General features: G+C 32.5%; 2 protein-coding genes across 2 annotated transcripts in view; both read left to right on the forward strand.

The window, feature by feature from the left end:
• Nucleotides 1-10,225, forward strand: part of LOC124532272 (all trans-polyprenyl-diphosphate synthase PDSS1) — a 33,876-nt gene extending 23,651 nt beyond the window's left edge. The window contains exons 5-8 of the mRNA XM_047107083.1: nt 5,730-5,819; nt 6,945-7,076; nt 7,357-7,551; nt 8,800-10,225. Of these exons, the coding sequence (XP_046963039.1) occupies nt 5,730-5,819; nt 6,945-7,076; nt 7,357-7,551; nt 8,800-9,021 (639 nt within the window). The 3' untranslated portion in view covers nt 9,022-10,225. The remainder of the gene's footprint in view (nt 1-5,729; nt 5,820-6,944; nt 7,077-7,356; nt 7,552-8,799) is intronic.
• A 5,485-nt stretch (nt 10,226-15,710) lies between these two features.
• On the forward strand, nt 15,711-22,958 carry LOC124532457. The gene is made up of 8 exons (XM_047107360.1): nt 15,711-15,878; nt 17,174-17,296; nt 18,384-18,564; nt 18,764-18,837; nt 18,900-18,992; nt 19,073-19,593; nt 21,280-21,355; nt 22,681-22,958. The coding sequence occupies exons 1-8, from the start codon at nt 15,711-15,713 to the stop codon at nt 22,843-22,845; spliced, it is 1,401 nt and encodes a 466-aa protein (XP_046963316.1). The 3' UTR covers nt 22,846-22,958.
• Nucleotides 22,959-25,539: the final 2,581 nt, after the last annotated feature.

The raw sequence follows: 25,539 nt of genomic DNA on the forward strand, positions 1-25,539 counted from the left end.
TTTCTTTTATGAAATCGCAGTATGTTTAAATGAAAATTGGATAAAACGAATGACGCATTAAAATTATCATAATTAGGAAATAATTATATACTTTAAATATTTAGCTCTATAACTTTCAAAAATGTTATTCTACTTTATTTGCGTTTATTAAAAATTGTGACAGCTAAATAATTAAACAAATTTTAAGTGTTATTCAAAATGATCTATTGTATTATTGACACTGTGCTTTGGAAGTTACAGACACGACAGAAACATACATAAAAGTATATTCATAAAACTTTTTAAGAAAAAAATAAAAATACACTTAATATGTACTCGAATGCAGAGATTATTTTAAATCAACTTTATTTTTGAATGTGACATTGTTACAACATTATTTCGAAACGAAAAAGTAAAGTTCAAAACATTTTATCGAAGTAAGTAGTGACAGATTTTGTAAATTTTATATGATTTTATTACATTTATTTTAAGATACAACATAAATGTCTGGTTTTGTTTTTATGGTTTTTAAATCTGTTTATGTTTACAAGTTCATACTTGTTTGACACAAAACAGTTGTACGCTTTTTGTTTCCTGGATGTTTATTATTCAGAAATATTATCATAATTCACGTCTGAGAAATTAAGATAGAAAAGTCGTCCGAGCAGGTTTCTAATGTAAATAAAAACGTAAACCTAACACTTTCTATTGAAATACCGTGTGACATGAGTTTTCGTCGAAAGCAAAATTCGTTCAACACTTTCATCTGACCTGCCTGTGTTTAATTATGAGCGAAGTTAAACTGGTCTTCATAACAGTACCGCGTGGCTCCAGCGGAGATGTGGGACGATCGTCGTCACTCGTTCTTCTATCGATAAAATCCAAAACATTGAAAGTCGAATAATGTACATGTGTATATAAATATTAGCAACGTTTCATTTTTGGTAATATGCCTACAATTGTAAAGATTAGTAAAACTCGATAACATTTATTTAACGCTTTATACAAATATTAAATTGGTTGTGAGAATACTGTTTATGGTAAAGTAGCGTTTACTGTTGATATAAAATAATAATAGATTAAATGTTATACAGATATTTAGCTTCTAGGTGTAACGAATGCACAAAATAACCAAATTTCTATCAAGACACGTGCCACTTCGTCATCTAGGCAGGTGTGTTGAAACGATGGCCCACTCGTTGGCTACTAATCGCCACAACATGCCTGCATGTTGCAATCACTGGACAGACCACTCACTCGATGCGAAATACTTCGATCGACATTAATTCGAATAAATCTTGATCATTCCAATACAACAAGTTTTAAGATTACAGTGTAGTACCAGTTCTACTAAATGTTAGATCTTGTCATGTAATTTACTGTGACTAAGATGTATTTAGAGTTAAAACATAGATTGAAACAAAATCGCTATAAATATATGGGATATTGTTATGTTAACAGTTACGCGATGTGGTTAGTAGAGATTATTAATTTAAAAAAAAAACTTCCGCCTCGACATCAGCTATAAAAAGAGTTTATATTTTTAAAATTAATTAAGATTTATAGCTTTAAAAAATACTAATCTTCAATTATTTCCGTAATAATGTTTTATACGTATAAATTGTTAATGTCGTAAGATAAAGGCCGTTTTGTTTGGACGGTTAGTTACTTCACCGTAGAACATCGTAGCCTAATATCATGACTATAAAAATAACGGAAATTCACTCATGTAGATATCATAATTAGATATAGCATGATATTTTTTCTTACAAAAAAATAGGTCTGTATTCATCTAACGTTAAAACTGTTGATGCACCCGTGAGAAATCAGATAATTATAATAAAACATGGCAGAAACTATGAAATAAATTAAAGTTTTTTTAAGAGTTAATTCTAAATAGAAAAGTTGTCGGTAAGTGGTGGACTATTAAGAGGGGATTCAAGGCCGTCCGCGTGACATACATTCATCCCACCACATTCACCTTCCGTCCGCCACCTGCCCACCACCACTGTCAAGGCTGCCTTGCGAAAGAACACTTCGACTACATACACGCGAAGAACTCAGTTTACGCGAGACCCACTTGTAAAAATTCATTTCGCAATTTACCATTGAATGGATTATTCTCATCATGTCAATATCGTTTTCAAGTTCACAAACGTTGTGGCGCAATCTTAAATATTTTAATGATAGAATATAGTTGAATACGCGTCACGATATTCACAAATGTTGAAAACCTGGCGGCGAACTGATCGACCTTAAGTCGATTAAGAATTAGCTCAACATGTTGAGACAGATTTTATAAGGAAAAAAAAGCAACTTTTGAGTCGTATAAAACGTTGGACACACTTGCATAAGAAGTTGTTGGTGTAAATGAGTTGCAAATAGAAATTCAAACGCATACGGAATACAGTTGGCGTGAAATCGTAGAGATTTTTCTGGTAAATTATTCATGTGGCGATGAGTATACTTTCGAAGACTTCGCTAGAAAGCCTTTCACTCTTAGTCTCTTCCGTATGCATGTATGACGAGCAAATTAGTTATCGCAAACAATCATTTTTTAATTTTATATAAAACTACTTTAATTAAGTTTCCTTTATACACACTACATCTTTGGCATTATACATTGTCTGTAAGTTTACGAAATATACCGTTATGATGAGATTAAATATACGGACTGTTTTTTTAATTGATTTTGTAGTAAAAGTTTCGCGTATCTGTCAGCGGCGATGGAGCGTACGTATAACGGATACGTTTTTAGTTCGGATAGCGGCTGAAAGTGTGTTAATATGTATGTACATGATTTACTCGACGAAGCACGAACGACACGCGCCACCACCGTCAGCTGCCGCATCACTGACCGTTCCCGTCAGCGATCCCGTTGTCCACGTATACTTTAGCACCATAAAATGTTATTAAATATTTTAAAGCATTTGTCTAATATTCTGAATGAGAAAGAATAAAGTTTTACAACAATGACTTTCCTCCCTTGCCCTAATAATTGTGAACTATGGTGTAAATATATATTTACACCCTTATCGGACGATCTCACTTTGAAATTATTCTCAAAATTTGTTACGAATAAATCTTTGAATGTTGTATTTTACCGTTCGTGTGGCTTTGTTTCCCAACAACCGAGTTCTTCGAGTGCTTGGGTAAACCTCAAAAGGCCACAGGGTTCAAGGACATATTGCTTCGTCGTTTGACCGCTGACGTTATAGGTTAAGTGGGTGCGGTGATAGTGAAGTCGACTATTTCGAGAGCATTGACGTAGACGTGCAGATTCAGGTCATATGAGAAAAAAAATGTTCAAATGACTCTCATTATTATACAAGAAACATTAACCTATTTCGATTTAACTTAGAAATAAAACGGCTACGGTTATTCTATTAAACCGCGTTCTATCGCTAAACTTTGTCATTAGTTTTCATGATTTTGTAACATTTATTTCAAAATGTTTTAGAATCTCTCGAATTGTATTCGTATACTTATTTTAAGAAAAACCTGATGATAAATGGCTTTGACTGCGAGCTTAGTAGTAGCCAATGTTTGAGGCCACCTTTGGCAACTGCTTGAAGTGTAAACCACTTCTTACATCGTCTATGCGCTACCAACCTTGAATTGTAAGCCGCTATGTTTTTGTATTTAAAATAACATCGAATCAATCATCCATTAAAATATATGTACACCGTACATACTGGTTGTACAAAGTATGACGTTTGGCGATTGAATATGTGGTGAGACTAGTGGAGGTGGATTGGTGAATCTGTAAAGCTTTTGTCAAGCCTATCTAACAAAAAATTATTTCTAAATAATCTGTCCTTAAGAATTTACGATTCACAGCAACTAAATACAAAATATACACATATTATTACATCTCTCTAGAGTCTAGACTATAAACTAACCTGAAATAACTTATTTATTCCGTGCTCTGTTCGTTCCTTTCAGTTGTATTATAGAGCAACCCCATGACTGTATGTAAAAGCTGAAAAAGCATTCGTAATATTATTATGACTTACGCTTTAGCATTGAGAGTTAGTCACACAAACAGACGTTCATAAAACGTTGCCAAATTTAATTTATTGCAGTGTTTTGAACTGACCCTAAAGGGCAATGCGTATGATCAATTATGCAAATTATTCGTCGGTTAAAGTAGGTTTGCTAGTAAATATCGACATTTATGCGTTCTGTTTACATTCAAACATAGACTTCCTCCACAAAGCACACATAACAGGAAATTAGACCGATTACAATAACATCTGATAGAAATGTTTCGAAAAAAGTTTTACTTTACAAATAAAATCCCCCTGGAACCTGTTCTTCCGTTATATTCCGGAAACCCACTTCTAAATCATCAGAGTCTGTACAATGTTTACCTAATTTATAAAAACATATTTCCGAAATAAAGTATAAAAAAATAAAGTAAGAATTATATATTCAAATCGTTGTATAAACATTATACAAATGTTAATGCAATAAAAAGTTTGAATCGTAGATATTAAAATGAAGAGTTTTTAAATAATTTTCGACAAACTTTCACCTGTTGTACATTTTTATAAAAAAGTGTTTATTAGGCATCTGGAAAGTATAATATATACAATATTTTTTGTAATGTTATTTCGTACGATATAGTATTTGTAACGGTTATTATATTCTGTTATTCGGTGTATGTTTAGATAGTAAATCATGTATCCAAGGACAAACAATCGGTCTCGACCGGTAAGCGGCTAAAACATCAAATGGTTGTATAAAATGAACGTGTTTTCGTTCCGACGTTCTTCACGGTCGCACCCAGGTTTATATATAGGTGTATCGAAGCCGGTCAATGGATGTAGGCTAACCAGTGTCCAGTGTTTGTTAATGGACAGTGTGTTTCCGAAAGCCGGGTGCCGAGTCACCGGCCGAGCGTCCGGCGAAACGCCCGCTCTGTATTAGTATGCGACGGCACCACGACTTTCTACACATTCTTGGTGGCAGTCGGAGAAATGAGCGCCACCGGTGTACAGAATAATCATTGATAGTATAATTTAATCTAATGACTTCAGTATCTATTTTGGCTTGTGTTTCATTACTATTAAACCAATGATTAATTAGAACTATTTTATTATTTTAATAAATTAATTTTTTGTTGTTTTTTATTGTCTTTTTTATGCCACAATATAAGATGGTATATAATAACAAATTGTATTAAGCTTATGATTATTTTTTGCAAGTTTGTATATTAAATATATACATATCGTCTTGACAATGCGTTCTTTAGAATCCTCTTAAAACACATAGCAGCTCAAAATGTATGTCATTGTAGTTTTATAAGTACATTAAAACCTCAGGATCAATGATTTTTATTACGTAATTATCATGAAATTGACACATTTGACTGGAAATGGGTGATAAAATAGTTTAAGATATTATGTTACGGCAATAACTTTTATGATAACGGTCTTTAGAGACTGTAAACTTACGCTGATATAGATATCTGTTGTTGAAATGATTCTTACCTCTTTAGACTATCAATTAACTTTTTTAAACTATGTACAAAACTTTTTTTTTATGTAGGATATTGTGCCAATAAAATTAGATCTAATCTAAAGAATCTACCGCAAAGAAGAAGCCTTTAAAATATTTAAGTAACTTTAGCTATTTGTTATATGGGTACCAAACTAATATTGCCGAATTTAATGTTCTGCGTTTTCTTGGTTTACAATAAGTATGTGACAAAACAATAAATTTATAATTATTTTTCTATATTTCAGGTAGCGATGGCCGGCGACTTCATCCTCGCTGTGGCGTCGATGATGATAGCTCGCTTACGAAGTGACGAGGTCACTCTTGTACTCAGTCAGGTACTTACAAACGAAACGTTATCACATTTTTTAAGATCGATCGTATGCAAAACATCTGATAGATTCGTTGATCTGAATATTCATTCATTGCAAAACTTGTTGCCGCTTCACAAATAATTACACTACTTAAACACGTAAAAAGTTATTAAGGAACAAATTAACTGACCTAAACCTAGATTGAATAATTGCTTGCTTTGCTTTATAAATATAAAAAAAGACCCTTTTACTTGTCAAGTCATTCAAAAGTAATTAATGGTAAATACGCTTTTAAATTATTTTTTACTTATTTCTTAAATCATATTTCCTCTTGCGTATACATAGTAGGCTTTACCTTCTGAAGTCTACTAGCGCTATTAAATCATTATATTGCGATGCATCCTGTTCACGCACATTAAAGGTGTGAAGACATCTAACGCTTTTTATTGGGCATAGTTATTTATTTTATTTCGCTCGAATTACTTAAGTTGGCAATTTCAATGTTACAATGATTAATTAGCGTATAAATGAATGTTAGCATATAAATCAACTAAATAATGCAAACATTTCTTTCTTCCTGTCCTTAAGTTTTACCCTTTAAATAAAGAATATGAACAAAGATATTCTGGATAATTTTGCCGAAGCTACTTATCGTAGGTTTATGTTTTCCTTTACGAAGACGTCTTTGAATTAACATTTTGCAAGTGCACCGAATTATTTAATTTATATCGTGATTTGTCCGTCGTTTTCAAAAAATGCTATATTTTCTGAATTCCAATGGAATATGACAAAGTTTTATTACGTTACAGAAAAAGTATTCGCTAAATAAAATAAAGGCTTGGAATTAAAATAATATTGTTATTCTATATCATTCATTTTAGTCGTAAAACTTTACAATGTACTTTACGTTTCACTTTTCCTTAGAATAGAAATAGAATCGCCCGAAGTTTGGACAGAAATGTATAGCCGTAGTCACGAGATCACTGATTTTCGTTTGTTTTGTTATAATCGACGATATTTTTTGTTTTCTTAAATAGGTACATAATACAGATACATCTGCCTCGAAACGCAAATATTGTAACGATTATAAATTCTACGATAATATGAGCTAATGTAATGTATTGTAACAATATAAATCATTTAATTCAGGTGGTCACAGATTTGGTCCAAGGAGAATTCATGCAGCTCGGCAGCAAGGAGACTGAGAACGAACGGTTTGCGCACTACTTAACAAAAACGTATAGAAAAACTGCATCGCTCATCGCTAATTCTGTTAAAGCGGTAAATATTATGAACTATACTATACAATTTATCAATACAAAAAATAATAGATTTTATGAGTTTGTATGAGAGTGAGTATGAGAATTACGATTATTACACATTGAAATAAAACTACGTTTACAGTCTACCCGTGACCACGAACGCTGTAAAGTGCTCGAAACGTCGGGACGATAAAAATAATTAATAAACGCGATTTAAATCCGTTAAAACTAGTTTTATTTCAAATTTTATGAGCATATAAGAGTAATTGTAATATGTCAATGAATGTTCATTGTTCCAGGTGGCACTCCTGAGTGGTGCAGACGAAAATACTTGTGAGCTTGCATTCCAGTACGGAAGGAACCTCGGTCTGTCCTTCCAGCTGGTCGATGATTTGTTGGACTTTGTTTCCTCCGCACAGGCCATGGGCAAACCCACCGCTGCCGATCTGAGACTCGGATTGGCCACTGCGCCTGTCCTGTTCGCATGTGAAAAGGTATTTAAGTTATTATTTTGTTTACTCTTTACTTACTTTCCAAGCCTTTTTAATATCAAAATACTAAAATGGCTATACTTCTTCTAGTTCAGGACATCTAATTGAGAAAAAGCGAAATATTTATAGCCTTTGCTTTTTAAACGTCAAGTTTCATAATTTGTAATTGATATGATGACTATTGCGATTGGTATATGTTTGTTAACTGACAATTACAAAAATCAACTTCTATGAAATATCCAATAAGAGTGCTAATGTAAATAATCTTACCGTGAGTAAACAGCGAATGGGTGCGGCAAGATATATTAGCAATCTGATTATAAATTAAGTGGTCGCTCAATATTTTACACGTATTATACACATAAACGTTTGTGACATGACGATATTAGTTTATCTCATAATTATCTCTTTGGGCGTTGTCCCCAAATAGGACTGTGCTTTGTCATACGCAGTCAGAGCAAGGAGGTCGATTCTATTATGGTAACAGGAATAAAAGTTATGACTGTACCTTGGATGATTTTCATTATCTTAGACGTTAAAGGCATTATTCGTTTCGATTAAATTGGATATTTTATCAATTAGACAAACATAGATGTATTTATATTATATTTGACAACAAAAGGAGTAAAGTAGCTTAGAAATCGTTTCCACTTCTCAATTTAAAAATATAGTTCGAAAACAAAACTATAGTCTGTTCGCGTTAAGAATGCAGTGAGTTGTCATTGTTTACCGGCCTGACTCCGCCCCCTTTGACCAATCAAATCTTTTCAAATTACAAAGTCAAGTTCACATTTAATTAATTATTAACTGATATTTTTATTTTTATAATTTAAATTTTGTTTATATATATATTTATATTTAATTTATCCAAGCTGTACACGTAATAATTAAAGTAACCTACTAGATGACGTTATATCAAAATATGTAAATTTCTACATCGCGATGGGGACATTCGCAAACGATTGTATATAGTGTTAAGAATTTTGTTGATTAAACACCCCGATTCGATTTTTTATTTTAATGTGTATTTTTTAAATTCATTATACTTAGTCTTAAAAACAAATATAATTTGTTGGAATTTTAACACAAATATGCATACACCTTCGACCTGCTGTTAAAAAAGATTTGATTGGTCAGGGGGCGAAGTAAAGCCGGTAAACAATGACAACTCACTGCATTCTTAACGCGAACAAACTATAGATGCGTAGCGCAGCATATTATCCGACTAAATCGAATCATTAAAACTTCCAGTACCCAGAGCTAAACCCGATGATAATGAGGCGGTTCCAAGAGGCCGGCGACGTGGAGAAGGCTTTCGAGCTCGTGCACAAGTCTCGCGGGTTGGAGCAGACGCGCTTCCTGGCGCGCAAGCACGGTTTGGAGGCGGCGCGTCTGGCGGCCGAGCTGGCAGACTCGCCCTACCAGAAGGGTCTCGTGGTCACCACCGACCTCGTGCTCAACAGGATCAAGTAGCCGCGCATGCGCACCACGAAACCGAAAGGCATCCACGGTTCTCGGCCGGCGTGTATGTATATATATAACCTTCTTCGTCGACAACGCTTCGGAGTACTTCCATCACGTGTGCGGTCGTCGTGAACTTCTAAGTGCTCTCGAAGTGGAAACGTATTACCCGTTACCTTTAATCGGTTAAAGGTTCGTAAGACGTAGTACAGAATTTTGGATACCTTTTAGAAGGTAGATTGACGTTAAAGTTGTAATATGATTAAGATATGAGTGTGTGGGTTAGTTGTGTTTGGACACTGCGGTGATGTGTGCGTGTGCAGTGTCAAGTGTGTGAGATGGTATGTCGATAGAGTCGTAGATATTTCCGTCGAGTGATAGTCGGCGAGTCGAGTTGAGTTCGTATGTAAATCGAAAACTCGACGCCGAGAACGCACGACGTGAATGATTTATTTATTTAATGTGTAATTCTCTTATTATTTGTTACAAATATATTCTTCCCTCACTTATGTGACCTGATTTACTTTAAGTTTCCTTTGGATGTCATGTTCATCGTAAACTGCCTGCGACCGATACAAGCCACTGGACGAGCGTGTTTGTGACAACTCGTTACCGGATACCGCTGTACATAAGTGTACAATATCATGCTCAACGTTAAATTTAAAGCAGGTCTACTTATATAACGTAGACGAATTTGTATATAGATATAATATGCTAGTTATATACGTCCATGTTTTTATTCTTCGTTTTTGTGCAATTCTTCTGTTTAAGTATAGCGTTATAGATATGCGCGACTGCAGCGATACATTTCCCGACCTGGCTATGTCATATTAATTTGCACGTTGTAAATACTGAGTCATTGGATAAGTTACCCGCGTTCTCTTCGAAACCAATTACCTCAAATTCTTTAGTTTACACGCGCGTAGTAGAGGTGTACATGTACATGTATGTTCTTATATAGTATTAATTTGATAGTGTTGTACGAATGTGCACGGCGTCGATGAGGCGACGTCGTCGATAACGCTTAAGTAACGAAAATAAATAAAAATAAAACAGTTATACTAGCTGTTGATTGTAAATAATACGATGACATAGAAATTATTCAGAAATAACGAAATAAAGATTAAAGATCATTGTATAAAAGTAATATTTTATTTTACATAAATAATTATTAGCTATTTCGAAAATAAGCCGACTTAATGACTAAAAGTAAAAATAATAAAAGACAAAGGAATATATAATTACATACCTGTTACGATTTATTAAAATATTCTATTAGAAATGTATAATTATAATGTTATTAGTTATTACGTATTCTTTTATTTTAGTCATTGTGTCAGCTAGGAGTTGAGGTACTACAGATGATATATGTACATTGTAATGTTAAAAGGGAGTCAATGAATTTTATTTACATATGTATATGTAGTCATATTCATAGCTTTTATTGATTGTAAATATTATTTTATTAACTTTGTAAAATGGTAAATCACGAATAATTTTATAAACATTACTTAAAAAAAATATTGTTTTATTTTAATATTCCTCAATATTTAATAACTTTTTTCTATTTCTATTCTTGAAAATGCTTTACGGTGCGCTATGCGGAGGTTGACTGATGTACCTATTTATATTTTTGACTTTATGCATCAAATAGGGCCTCTAAAATTCTTATTTATGAATTTTAGTAAATTTAAGTATTTCGACACACTGTTAACAAATATAAGAAGCAAATAAAAAAAATTAAAAAAAAATCTATTAAAAAATTAGATTTAACAAGCCATGTTGCTTTAATCGAAACATAATATCAACATATTATTTTATTAGTATTAGGATATATTGGTTATGTCTAGTTACTATATTCAAGAGGAAATTCTGTTTACTTACAAATAAAAGAATTGTCTTTTCGCTGTTTTTCTACTAACACATGAGACTACGAGTAATAATACAAAACTAATGTACCACATTATTTTGGTGTATATGTATTCATTACTATGTTATACATTAATAGTGTAAACCGTTTTTTGTCCCACTGATAAATGGACGATTAGCTAACTACGCATAGAAAATCGTATCATCTCATTTTAAAGAGCTTCAGCCATAGATGTGTAGAAAAATAAATAAAATTCTTAATTGCAATTTACTAATTTTTTGCTATTTAACAAATATATTAGAGAGCGGAAAAAGATACAGGCCGGAGTGCGGAACTAAAACTGTATAAGAAAAAAATGAGAAACGTAACTAAAATAAATTAATTATTACCGACAAACTCTTATTGTAACTGAGACTATTTGATATTAAATCTCATTTACAAAGGTTTTATTACTTTGGCGCCAAGATGTGTGTACTTCCAATTTACAATGAAATAAAATTAAAACAAATCCTGTCACAGGTTTCGAAATTACTAAAAATCTGTTGAATATACGAACTTTCGCAGGAGGCCCACTACTTATGGTTTTATGTTAGTTCAATAAAATATGAGAAATGAGACAAAAAATGTGAAGATGTGTTTATTCCAAATTTAGTTAACGTTATGATCTTGTCATATCATATCTATACCTTGCGATAATCTGTGGCCGTAAAATACATGATGTTATTTTTTTCAAATTGCAAAGCATTCCAATTGAATTCCAATTAACTTGGCATTATGATCAAAACTGTTGCCCGATTAAGATCTCGGATTTTCATTTTCATTTTCAAAGCGCTATTAACGTGCAGAAGTAAACCAGCGCATTTACAACACAGGTGCCATCTATTTACCCTTTCGATATCTATTGAAACGGCAATCTGACACAATCGGAAAGAGCTCACCAAGACCAAAGGATTTACGTGCTTGCCAGGCACTACTGACGTATACTCTAGGGTGCTGTAGAGAATTTTTTGACAGAAATATGCCATAACTTTATGACTTTCAATGTATAAAAGACAAGATTGGTCAAGGCGGGCTAGAAGGTAATTGGGAATTAATACCAGGTAAAGATTATTCATAAGATAGAGCAGGCTGCCGAATTATACGTTTCCCCCACTTGAAATGGGGGGTGAGGGCACTTGGTTCGCGGGACTCGCTTATGACTCGAAGCATCGGAATAACCGCAAAAATCGCTTTCGAATGTTACCGATCAAAAACGGCCCATAAGCAGGCATGGGAATTTAGGGTATTTAAATTAATTTCGAGCTCGGCGGTGAAGGAAAAGAACGTGAGGAAACCTGCACTGGAACAGCGTGGTGGAATACGCTCCAAATCTTCTCCTCACAGGGAGAGGAGGCCTTAGCCCAGCACTGGGAAATTTATAGGCTGATGTTAAATAATAAAATGACTTACTTACTTACGTAATAACTGAGGGCTAAATACTAAATATTATTAATCAATTGATATGTTTAAAGCTAACGCTTAACGAAATCTAGGGCATACTCTGCTTTAAATAAATACAAAAGACATTTCTACTTCATCATACTATATGAATACAATAACAATGTGTCGTGTTTGCGGATATCGATCGAGCCGCGCCTGGTACCGCCAGGACGAAGCGAATGCCTTCTGAAAAATGACATGAAAAATGTAATCACCCTATAGGAACGGGCAAAATTGATAATCTTCCCAAGTAGCATATACTTTTATTTATTATGATATTTTATATGGAGACGGGAAATATGTTGACGGTATAAATATTGACACATGAACTGTTAATTTTTTGTTTTGAATTTATTACATATATAAGAATTTCCCATAATATTAGTCGAAACGGTTTAAATGTATCCCCTCATAGCATAATGGATGACTAGGATGGCAGTTGTAATCAAAATCAATAGTTTTAATTGCATTTTTATAAACATAGGACTAATTTATTTCTAAACGAATAAAATGTGTGGAGTTTGTTCTACCTCGTCTCAGCAGGTATCACCCACTTATGAGATATTTTAACGCCAAACTGTAGGCACTAAGTAATTGTTATATTCCGGTTTGAAGGATGTGTGAGTGCATAAGCACCAAATGCATCACATCTTAGTTACTACCAAGCAGGAATGTTTAATATTTCTTACGTAATATGGGTACTCTAGACTACATTTATTCGTAGATATTTTAGTAATTTTACACGCATACAAAGCATTGTGGTAAATATATTTTGTGTATCGATTATTTTAAGAGTTATTTATAGAGATGTAATCACTTGAATTGTAATAAAATATCGTTACACTTGTAATTGATATTAGTACCACTCAGCCAATTTCATGCAAATTTACGTACTTGAGGTTTAAGACAACTCAGAAAGGTAACGTGACATCGCCATATGCAAATCAAAAATTTTTGCTTGCCAAAACCTTTTGAAAGCTTTTTTATTCACGATATTTTTTATCGATACTTCATGTAAGAGATCCTATCTTTTTTAATTCGTTTCTGGCAAATAAAAAATAATGGAAAATGTAAGTCTAAGTAAAATAAAAAATACTTTTCGTGCTTGTAAATATAACACTTCCAGAACTAATAAATATAAAATATTTGACCCACTCTAGACTCTGTAATAAACATTATATTTATTTGAAAACTACTTCAATATGTATGAAAAATATTCTCCACGTAAATATATAAATGTAAGAATATTTATTAATTACAATAACATACCTTAAAATGAATGAACAACATCAATTTGCTTTCGCGATAAATCCACTACCAAGAATACGCCTGAATTAAAAAGTATACTAGTCTGCTAGCCTTGGTTCGAATAAATAATATATTTTTATTCTAGGCGCTTTGACATACTTTGTACAGTAATATAAAACGATTTATGAGAATTGGTATTTCTATACATCGTTCGAACCGCAATTCAAGCATCATGGTTGATGATTTGCTAAATTCATTATGGTTCGTATCAAATCAAAATTAAACGAGGTAGCATGCAAGACGAACGTGTTGTGAAGTGAACTGTAAGTTAATTACAATCGTAATTTTCAACTTAAGTAGTATTAGAAATATAGCAATTAGTAAAAATTTGAAAACTGTCTATATCTATCTCATTTTCTTTAATTAATATAGTAATTAATCCATATGATTAACAATTAAAGAGACAATAACTTTAAAGTCATAATAATACAAGCAGTTATTATACCTAAGATCGATAATTGTAGGTTCATAATCGTTTACGACGTTTGACGACGACGTTTAAATGTAATTTTTTTTAAATTACAATAATAGATATCAAGAGTAATAAATATCGACTGACAAACCTAGTTACTAATCTCTTTCCTTAATACCACTATGCGACGCTTAATGAGAAATCATAGCTTAATGAATAAATGCCCACAACTGGTCTTTTAATATATGTATTTGGTGACTTTGATAGTATTAACGCTGAAAACTCGACACATTTCGTCCTATACTTTTTGCTTTTACATTACTTTAGAAAATAATTATTAGTAGACAAAAGTAATAAGTTTTTAATAGGTACCGTGATACTCGACGAGGACAATGGAAACGTTTCCTGAAGCGTGCAGCCATCACATTTATATTTACTTATTCCATATACCAAGTTCGCAGTTGGAAGGCAAATTTCGTGTAGTTACAATCAGTGCTTTTAGTGACTTCCTTCTTTTTGCATACAAAAACTAACATAAAATTCATACTTACAAACATTTCTAATACAACATCAGAGCAAACAAATTAATTAATAATTATTTAAAATTTACTCATTATGTAATTTATATGTTGTGGATATTTTTTAAATATTTTCTCTATATTTTAATTTTTTACAGTTTTTCTTAACTAATGTGTAAATGTTTGCTTTGCATTCACGTCGATTACGAAGGTAAGATATTGTATCACATATATTTTTAATATTTGTTTATTGGATCAATATTTTGTCAAAAGTTGATTAGCTGATTATAAAATGCACTTCAGTAATAGTTAACTGACTTGTTCCTTTCGTTGGTTTAGTGGTTTGATTTATCAATCTTAACTGATCGGAATAGGATTGGAGAATGAAATTCAAAGTCGGCTTCAAAGTTATATGAACTGTTTGCTTTTTAATCTTTAGTAATTATTCGGAGGTGAAAAGTTAAGTGATTGCACTTCCGTGTCTTGGAAAACTCGTAAATCTTGCCCCGTGCCTGAAGACTTTCCGGTTGTGTCGGATTACCGTCCAATTAGCTTGAGAGAAAATAGACAGTTTGCTGTATTATTAAAGTTCACGGCTATATTATTCTAAAGCTTACATTTTATCAATATTCCAAAGTTGTTTTTTATTAAAATTAAATTAAAATCGATAGTTATTCCGATGTTATTTCAATTCCAATTTAATTAGTTTTGAGTTTGTTAGTCGTATTGACCGTTAGTAGTTACATTTGGACTTACAAATCTTGATGATTTCGTTCAAATAAAACTATGTTTGCTTTCAAACTTCTCGCGATATTAATTCTTTTGATATTATATTGATTCCAAACCCTTGATTACACTCTATTTTTTCTATTTATGAAAATCCTTTATATTTTTCATAATTATTCAAATTCATAAAAGAATATTTGGAAACACTAAGTGAACGTTGCAGATTTTTCTCAAAACTAATTAAACTAAATATGACATATAAATTATATAAAATATTAAAGGTATTAGGTAAGGAAATAAATCATGAAAATATTCCTAAGTGTTGAGCAATTAAGTTATTATATTTTAAATTATTTTTCTATTATGTATATTTTAGAATAATAGGATAATGTTGGTACTACCTACTCGTAGGAGATTAAGTGCTCTGTCTTCTGGTTCGGCGCGAAGACGGGCTAGGGAACGACTACGGGCCGAACAAACTCGTGCTGAGGGCGAACGGCTCGCAAAAGAAAAACGTGAACAACGATCTAAAGAGAAGTTTGAACAGCAGAAGCAGGTATGCGCAGATTATCTCAAACTTGGTATCAAATGTTTTACAAAACCATTATTCAAATCTTTATCAATTTTTTTTTCGGCGAATAAAGACATGAAAATTCCGCCGATTAATTGAATCCTAGACGTGTGTGGTGATATGTGTTTTGGTGAGCTGGTGAATGAAAATTATACAAAACAGTTTTTATTTGTTATAATTTTCAAGTCTATTGTGGCATTTTACAAGAGATAAATTATTGATTATATTACATTTTTTGGTCATTGTCACTTGCACAAAGCTAAATAATGTGTAGTGTTGGATATTATTTATATACTTACTCAACCAATTAATCAAAATTGAGGTTGATGAGAGAGTTAAAATATGGATATATAGACAATTTTACCGATATGTAACATTAATCATACGTCAACATAACATGTCACACATTTTGATTTAATGCCTATCATTTTTATTACATTTAGCTTATTCCAATTGTAGAAGAAATTATCATATGCAATTTCCTCATACTTCAGCTATATTTCGCATTACTGACAATCTTGACTAATACATCTTTATTTATAATACTTATACTACTAATGCTTTAATTTAACTTACAAAGTTGCAAAAAAAGTTTCGTTTAATTTCAAAACACTATTTTTTCGAAATCGATTCGAAGACGAACGTTGTTTATTTGACTTTTGTCCTCGTGTGGTTGAAATAGACTACAGACAGCAAAATTTATGACAAGTACTAGATGAAATGGACATGCTGAAGAAATTCACATAACCACCAATTGTTCATTGTTTGCCAGAGTCAGAGAAAGTCAAAATCATGTCGAGGAGAAATAATTTTTATATTTTTTATATCTCACAAGTTACAATTGGTTTTGATATGATAAAAAAGGAAGGTGAATTTCAAGTATTATAATGATGTACTTATAAATTGTATTAAATCCTTGAACACATTATTATTGAAGGTTTGGTATTGCAATATGAGTAAAGTATCCTGTTAAATAACCCAGTGCTGCAACAGGCCTTCTCTCCCCTTGAGAAAAATGTTTAAAGGAGCTTATTCCGTGACGCTTCTATAAGTGCTGGCAGATACACATATACACATATGGCAGAATTTCATCCAACACACACTGTTTTCTGTGCGATGTTTTTACATCATGTGTTTTTATATTACGAGGAAAATTATTAATACAAATAAGTGCAAATAACAAATGGACATTCAGTAATGCTTTCTATTTTTGTGTTCTTTTATGCATCAAAAATGAATACATATAATTTTAATTAAAATTACGATTATCAATTTCTTAGGCCCGATTAGAGCTGGCGTCGTACGAGCCGTGGGGTCGCGCAGGTGGCGGTGCGCCCAACCCTCGGAGCGTACGATTTTGCAACCTCCGTGCTATTGGTATCTACCCCGAAGATGAGCTTAAGGTAGTTCATTTAGGCACTGTTAAGTTGCTAAAAATTAACTCACTTTCCTTTGATAAGTAAAAACGTCATGTCAAAACATAGATGTTTTTCTAATATGACGGCCCCAGTCATTACATTACATTACAATGGCCAAAGGCGATTAAAAAATATTTCGTGGGCGGTTGGTACCACACCCACAAGTTTAATTATTGATTAGGCTTTGTTATATTTTTTTCCGAAATGAAATGAATTTTGAGCAAATGAAATTAATAACATTTTTAAATGGAGAATAATCAAAACAGAGATTTTTGTATATTTTGATATTGGAAATATTTTTCGCTGCTTAATTTATTGTAAATATATTATATTGACGATTACCAAGGCCAAATGTTTAAAAAAATACGTTCTTAAAGTCTATTTTAAGATGAAACAAATTATAATTACGAAACATATCATAATTTTAATATTTAAGATGATTGCATAAATTAGGAATTTATCAAATATTAACTTTATTGGCTAATCATATTAAGCGTTATTAGATTAAAGTCAAATTCAACTTTTGAACTTTACGCCGATTTATTGGCATAAAAAAAATGTTTCGAAAACAAGCATCGTGCCTCGTCGTCAATGCTTGGGGTTATAATGATTGTAATCAAGCAAGCGTTGAAATCAATCTGTATAAGGCAAGGGTCACATTACGTTTGCAAGGCGGGCCCGACGGATGACAGTGACATAACGCGAATACTTTAAAAGTGTGCTGAATATGTCCTGACTTTCGCGGTAAAGAATTTAAACAATGTTTAAGTTCATTGTAACCAAACACTACATATACTTTTATTAAAAAATAGATTTGTTGATCAGTTTCAAAGGCATTTCCATCGCTTAATTCGATTAATATATAATTCGAAAAGTTACACATATCGTCTATTTCTATCAAGCCAACTTTCATTATATAAAAAACACATAAGTTTTTATATCTGCAGATTAAAACCATATTTTTATTTTTAATTCTTAGTATTTTTTAGTACAATAATTACGAATATTTTTTATCTAATTCGTTCCATCAACACATATAAAGCTATTTCTTTTGTATTCTTTAAAATTGCAGGGCGTAGCAGCACACGAACCTTGCCGAGGGTGGTCATCGCCCCGTCGGCACAGATGCACACCGCTTCGTCTCCGCGAAGATCCGCAACTTTGTTACGCCGATGTTTTACGACAAACCGTTGACAATGATATTAGATATAAGCAGACGCCAAACCAACAACAGGCCTACAAACAAATACTAGGTTTTACAGAAGAACGTTCATTTGTCTTGCTATAGTAACAAACACAATGTCGTATTTAATTTTTTATCTATTTTATTTACTGTTAATCTTAGTTTTATAGATTCATAATGTGTCTTAAAATCACGTGAAATTAACTAGTTACAGAAAGAGACACAATAAGTAGATGGCTGTAAATAGCTTTAACTGTTATGTGTTTCAGATGAAATGGTTGAAAAGAGACAGAAATCAATAAAGGAATCTTTAAGACGCAATTTGGAATACGAGCGCAAAATGGTAAATTAAAAGTCATATTTTTAGAAATTTAGCCTTTTTTACATTATTATTTTTACGTTTAGCACACGATGGATGGACCTTGGGGCAAGCCTGGACCTGGTGGGACGATTTGGAGGAACCCTCGAGATATTGGCTTAAATTTCTCTAAGTCTATGGTAAAGCAAGTTATGTAATATTGTGAACGACAAATATGTTAAAATACGTGAATTAAATAGCTTGGTTTAATAATTTTCAGGGTTGGACAAATAATGAAATTTTTAATAAATTAAGGGGTGAACACAAGCGGCATAGGTCGTCGCTTACTTTACCTAAAGTAAAGACAGTCGACGACTGTCCCAATGAAGATGAGACACCAAATAAAGAAAATATAAAACCATCCAGCGTTGAAAAATTACCTGACATACCCGGTAAACAATTAAGTCCAAGTAATAATGACTGCACCGATGAAAAATTTAAAAGTGGAGACAAAGAAATTAAATATACTTCTAATAAAAACGGTAGACAAAAACGAAACCAGAATAAGAGTAAATTCGTGAAAAGGTTATCTAATGGAGAAAGAGTAACTCGCAGAATTCCTGATGATGACGAGGACAACAGAGAAAGTAATGTCGTAAACAAAAAACTAACACCAGAGGCTACAATATTACGTGTGACGGGAGGCATAGAACTTGTTCCATTGTTAGCAAGAAGAAGGCGCGTTGGTGCTCGAACTCTGCCATCGAGCGATGTCACACGACCTCCGGACCAGCCATGCGAGTATGTATTAAATAAACAATAACTAACTTATAAGTTCAATGCTATATTTTGATATCTAATATAAGTAGTTGTTGGTGATTGTGACGTAACTGTTTTTGACTGGAAGAGTTCAAATTCATTTGTTTAATATAATTCAATAACTATATTATTAACTTCAATAAGCACATTACTTACATAATGTATACCTACATTCAGTAGGTATAAGTATTATGTAAGTTGAATACTTAGCAAACGATCGGTAACCAGGTTTTAAGATTTTTCTCCATTATATTATGTAATTTAAAAATCTGAATATATAGTAAAGAAAAATTTCACCCGAAACAATTGGATGGAGCAATTCATTGCTCATAATTTGATAAATAAGAAAAAAAATTATGTTATATTCTAATATTGGACACGTGAAGGCCACGAGTAGGCAAACCTGCAATGTTAGAGAAACTCTATTAATTAATTTTTCAAACTAACACATTGGAAATAACTCATTTTTGCCTTAGCCACGTTTCATAACATGATTTTAAAATGAGGATGACTTTGTCGTGGTGAAATACATATTTGTTTCCATACGAGTTTTGCAACTTATATAAAAATCATGTTTTATAAAGTTTTATATTTCATAACCATAGTGACGCCTTGTTTGACATTACCAAAAACTTAGTTTTATTAATTGATATATAATTAAATTTTTAATATAAAATTCCCTAAAAAAATTGTGTAGTTTATTTTTAAAATTTTGGCATGATTCCATGATGTCATAGTGTGTTCCCAAAAAAATTTAGAAAATAACTTTAACTATTATTCAGAGGGTTCTTTTCTATTATTACCCAACATAGTTAATATTTCAAAATATAAAGTAAATATTTTTACTTTTTTCTGTAAATATTTGATATGGTTTTATACTCGCAAATTGGGGTCATATTGGTGCTTAATAATATTGCTGATGTCAATAATACTTAAACTCATGATGATGTCACAACTTTCTATCAAAGGTCATGTCATTCGGAAGATATATTATTAATCGCCCTGAAGAATGGTAGTACATATTGATAAAATCTCAAGTAATTTATTGATTAAAAATGATAGTGTCGTAAAGTACGAGAGTGCTATTTATTAGTATTAATTTTCTTTCGTTATGTATAGGTAGTCGAAATGGCTCAGTGGTTAGAACGCGTGCATCTTAACCGATGATTGCGGGTTCAAGCCCAGGCAAGCACCGCTGATTCATGTGCTTAATTTGTCTTTATAATTCATCTCGAGCTCAGCGGTGAAGGAAAACATCGTGAGGAAACCTGCATATGACAAATTTCATAGAAATTCTGCCACATGTGTATTCTTCCAACCCGCATTGGAACAGCGTGGTGAAATATGTTCCAAACCTTCTCCTCAAGGAAAGAGGAGGCCTTTAGGCCAGCCTCCCTTTTAGCCCAGCAGTGGGAATTTACAGGCTGTTGTTGTTTGTTGTATGTATAGGAAGATAATATCTGAATAATAATATTTAAATTGTTTTTTGACTATAAAAATCTGCAATTACTCGAAATATATCCTAAATCTCAATGAAAATATTTTAAAATTATTTTAGTATTAAGTAGGTATATGTAATTAAATATTCCTGTGACTTCAAATTGTCAACATATAACGAGTTTATATACAGAAAATTTTTCCAATTAATTATTGCGTTTTTTTAATCAGATGGCGGGAGCTTATGGATGTTGACTATTTAAGAGAACTAAAACATCAAATTCGTGTAAAAAGTGAAAAACAAGAGGTAAGACTGATACAAATATTTGCAAGTTCAAAACTTATTCAAAATATACATATTTTCACCAATTATTTTCTAGAAATTTAATGTTAACATAACATTTTTAAATAGGTATGTTTTGTATGATATTGGGAAAAATGAGTCTCGAGGATGCTGTGTCCAGTAACCTGTATCTCCTGCAGAGCTGCTCAAGGACATATTTAGGATCAGATAGTTCCCAGATTTAGGACCGGAAATAAAATAAATTAACTACCTTGCCATTAGGGATATATCCTGTTTTTATTCTTTAACAAATTTTTTAAGTCACTATTTATCCACTATTTATGTGTGTTCTTTTCTTCAATAACTTTTTATTGGGTGCTTTTTACTTATACATAAAATTTTATCACTAACCTTTTACCCAATAATACAATCCCAATATTCGTATCGATCGTGCTATAGAAATCGGATTAAGACTAGTAGAATCAAACTGGCCATTGGAGGCCAATGCACTGACTACTCCAACCGATCACCGCGGAAAAAAGCGCTTTGACTGAGGTTAATATTAAATTAAAAGAGAAGAGGAAGAGGAAAGGATCGCTTTCCATTGACTAATTCTTAGGTAGCTACGACGTTGAAGACCTATTCGATACCGGTTTAAGTAGACACCGGTTATTCGTGAACGAAATAAACAGCGGACCCATCGTCTCTCAAAGCATAGGAGCTGCCTTCGGGAACAAACTGCAGGCACGTGCAGACGGCTACTAGCCGTCCATCCTCACGGTGGCTGATTGCAGGTAGCCGTAATCGTCATAGTAGCCAAAAACAATTGGAACTGAGGCCCTTCGTTTCATTTGCACTAAGGCGGAAGAGACACATTATTTGCAGGCCGTAGGAAACCTGAGAGTAGAATTGATGCTCATTGATTGTACATTGATGTATTGACTTGAAAGTGACCATGACAGTCCTATCGTCTGCCCTTTCTGCAGTGGTACCACCGGTAGCTAGCTCCTTCGCTTCTGCCTCTTCTCCCAAACTCCGCCGTAACCAGCGGTGCTACTTAAGATGCTTCGGGATTTGACACATGAGCCCAATGCTTGTCAAAGGTTGAAGCTAGATGTGCTATAGGTGCGTGCTTTGCAACGATGCAGTATGAAGTCTGTGCCGACGCAGAGAGGTTCATTCTCCATCTGAGAAAAATCGCCAGTTTGTAGGGATAGCTTTAAAAATTAAAATATCGATCAATGGAAGTTAATTTTCTGAAGTATTAAATTTGATGACGCTAAGACTGTTCTCCCATATTACTTCATCGAATATTGAACTTCATGCTTATTTTCGTGTTCGTATTGCAGGAGAGTCGCCGCGATTCCGCAGAGAGCGTACAGCGCCACCACAAGACATGGGCATCTCTGTGGGGCCGTCCCGGGCACGGCGCGCCACAACAGCGCGGTCGGTACGCGCGCAGCAACCTCGCACAACTACTCTATGTTCCACATCTCACTAGTTCAAACATATAATTCCTTTTTTGTACATCAAATATATTATTGATGCATTTTATGGTCACATTTCGTTTACATTCAACAATATCCGTTAAAATGTACTTATATTTGAGTTTAATATCGTTTAAAATACTGATAATAAAAATATCGAAATCAATATGTTACGAACGATTTTATTTACAAAAAAACTTAGCTGCAACTTAATTTGTAAGGAATAAACAGTTATTGTAAAAAGCATTACAAAACGTTTTCGTTTAGTTACAAATATTGTTAATTATTATTAAAGAATAATATGTGGCAACTCTAATACTTCACCGGAAACATAGTATAGCTTAATATCGCAATTTCTTATATTTATTATTTTGTACATCAAAAAAATTTGTACCTATTATTATTGAAAAATATCAATACATACATACCCGTTCCAAGCTTTTGATTTTCCCGAAATATAATGAATAATAAAAAAAGAATTAATGCAATACATTAATAATTATTGTAAGACTCTAAGTATAAACACCATTTCCTATTTTTTTGTTGTAACATTTTTGCAAAACAAATCATTTTGTAGCGTCTGTCTCAAAAAAATAAAATCTTAGATCAAAAATTTTGGGCTAGTTATTTTTTTTCATTTATAACTTAAGTTTTGTCTCTATATTAATATATATAATAAAGAAAGACTTATAATTTATAAATTCTGATAAGGAATTCTAAACAAGATTAAATGTTGAAATTATTTATTACGTTTATTATTTTTATGATTGGTTAAACAAGTAATATATATGTTATGGAAAGGACTAATTAATAAAAGGTTTCATGTAACACTATGGATACTACTACTAGCTATTATGACTGGTCGTTTCGGTATTGAGGCATAAAAATCGACGCTTTCAAGTTCTGTATGCAGCCGTCCTTGAACTGCAGTTGTCAAGAGTAGTTGCGCCACGCATTCTTTCTGCCGGATTCGACGCCATGGCTGCATCGCTTATCTTGCACAACAGCTGCATTGACATCCAACCCGCTGTTACAATATTTGAGCGCTTTTGTTTGTTAATTATGCGTATTCAGAGTTATAACTATCAATCTTGTATATCAAAACATACCGTAGAGAGACGAACATTGGTTTTTTAATTCTACCTTAGCATTAGATACAACTTTGTAATTCGAATTTGATATTAAAAAACTTCTAATATATATATAGTGATTACAATTTATAATTCTTAAGATTAATTTTTCTTCATAAAATAACTCAGTGTACTTACATAATGCTCTTATAACTAATATTTATAGTATTTAATTTTGTTAGACACTTTTAGAGTCAATTTCAGGTGGTTGAGATGTTTTTGAAAACTGTAGTAGGCAAATAAGGTAAGCAACAGCGAGGTACAGTAATCTGAATAGCGAACGTGACTCCAATGGCATGATACGAAATGCGACGTACTTCAGTGGACGCTCTCTTAAACAATTGAGGAACTGCCTGTACTCGGCACGTAGCCTCGCATCTGAAAATATATTTTATTTATAATCGAGATATTAATCATACTACAAGATAAGTAAAATATTGAGGCATCATTTAGAACAGTTAATAATATTCTAAATTCAAAATTATGTATGATATAATTAATGTGTAATTTAATAATAGATTAAATTATTTCACATGCACAGACACGCACGCGCACGCGCATACGCACGCACACACCCACACACACACACACACACACACACACACACACACACACACACACACACACACACACACACACACACACACACACACACACACGCAAACATACAATGTACGTGTAAGTAACAAATATTGACCAGCGCTTGTGAACATCCTGCCGGCGACATAAATATTCAAGTTATTTAATTTTTTGACAGCCATGTCCATTACTATTATTGGACTGAATAAAGATAAACATTTGTGTAAGGAAGCAACCATCAAGAAGCCCAACTTCTGGAAAGAATAATCTGTAAACTAAAGTAAAAATATTTGGTGAGATAATTTCTTTAAAATATTTTTCTTATTATATGAATTAATAACATTATATAATATGTTTAATATTATCCTTCGTATTGATTTCAGTCACGGCATTTCCAAGAGAGACAACTGTACCGAACTTGGTCTCTTCAAACAAAAATGCATTCTCATAATCCGATGAGACGTCTAAATCGTCATGACCGAAAATAAATTAGGCACATGACTTAGGGTTTTGTATGCTTTTTAAATTCCGGATATTAATAGCTGAAAAATTGTAATTCTACGAAACTTTAAAATAAACTTGTACAATATATTAAATATACTCACCACATTAAAGTGTAGATCTATAATTTCTATAGCAGTAACAACTATCTGGGTAAGCGCCTGAAACATTTATTTAAAAAAATAACTCACATTTATTAAGTTTTCCAGTGTCTGATTATAAAAATGTGACGTAATTTTTTTTTTAATTAATTTAAAATTGAGACAAACAAAAATATAAAACAATGAATAAATCTCTACGTTTTCGTATAGATAGGTATACATATTACGATATTTTCTTTCACAGCGATCACCTCTAAGAAAATTTATTCAAAGAACAATCGAAACTCCTTATTTTTTGCATCAATTTAGTTAATTTAGTATTAGTAAGTATATGAAATGCTACAATGTAGGAAGGGTCAATTTCCAAAAGAAAGGTACAGATTTAACAGGAAAGGACTGGAAAAATATCG

This window comes from Vanessa cardui, chromosome 9 (assembly GCF_905220365.1).
Source record: "Vanessa cardui chromosome 9, ilVanCard2.1, whole genome shotgun sequence".
NCBI lineage: Eukaryota > Metazoa > Arthropoda > Insecta > Lepidoptera > Nymphalidae > Vanessa > Vanessa cardui.

What these genes read in the sequence shown, in the direction of transcription:
- LOC124532457 (XM_047107360.1), top strand. Translation starts at nt 15,711, where the DNA reads ATGTTGGTACTACCTACTCGTAGGAGATTAAGTGCTCTGTCTTCTGGT. An exon ending in GGCCTACAAACAAATACTAG is followed by an intron (nt 18,565 to 18,763) that starts GTTTTACAGAAG and finishes TATGTGTTTCAG; the next exon opens with ATGAAATGGTTGAAAAGAGA. An exon ending in TAAATTTCTCTAAGTCTATG is followed by an intron (nt 18,993 to 19,072) that starts GTAAAGCAAGTT and finishes AATAATTTTCAG; the next exon opens with GGTTGGACAAATAATGAAAT.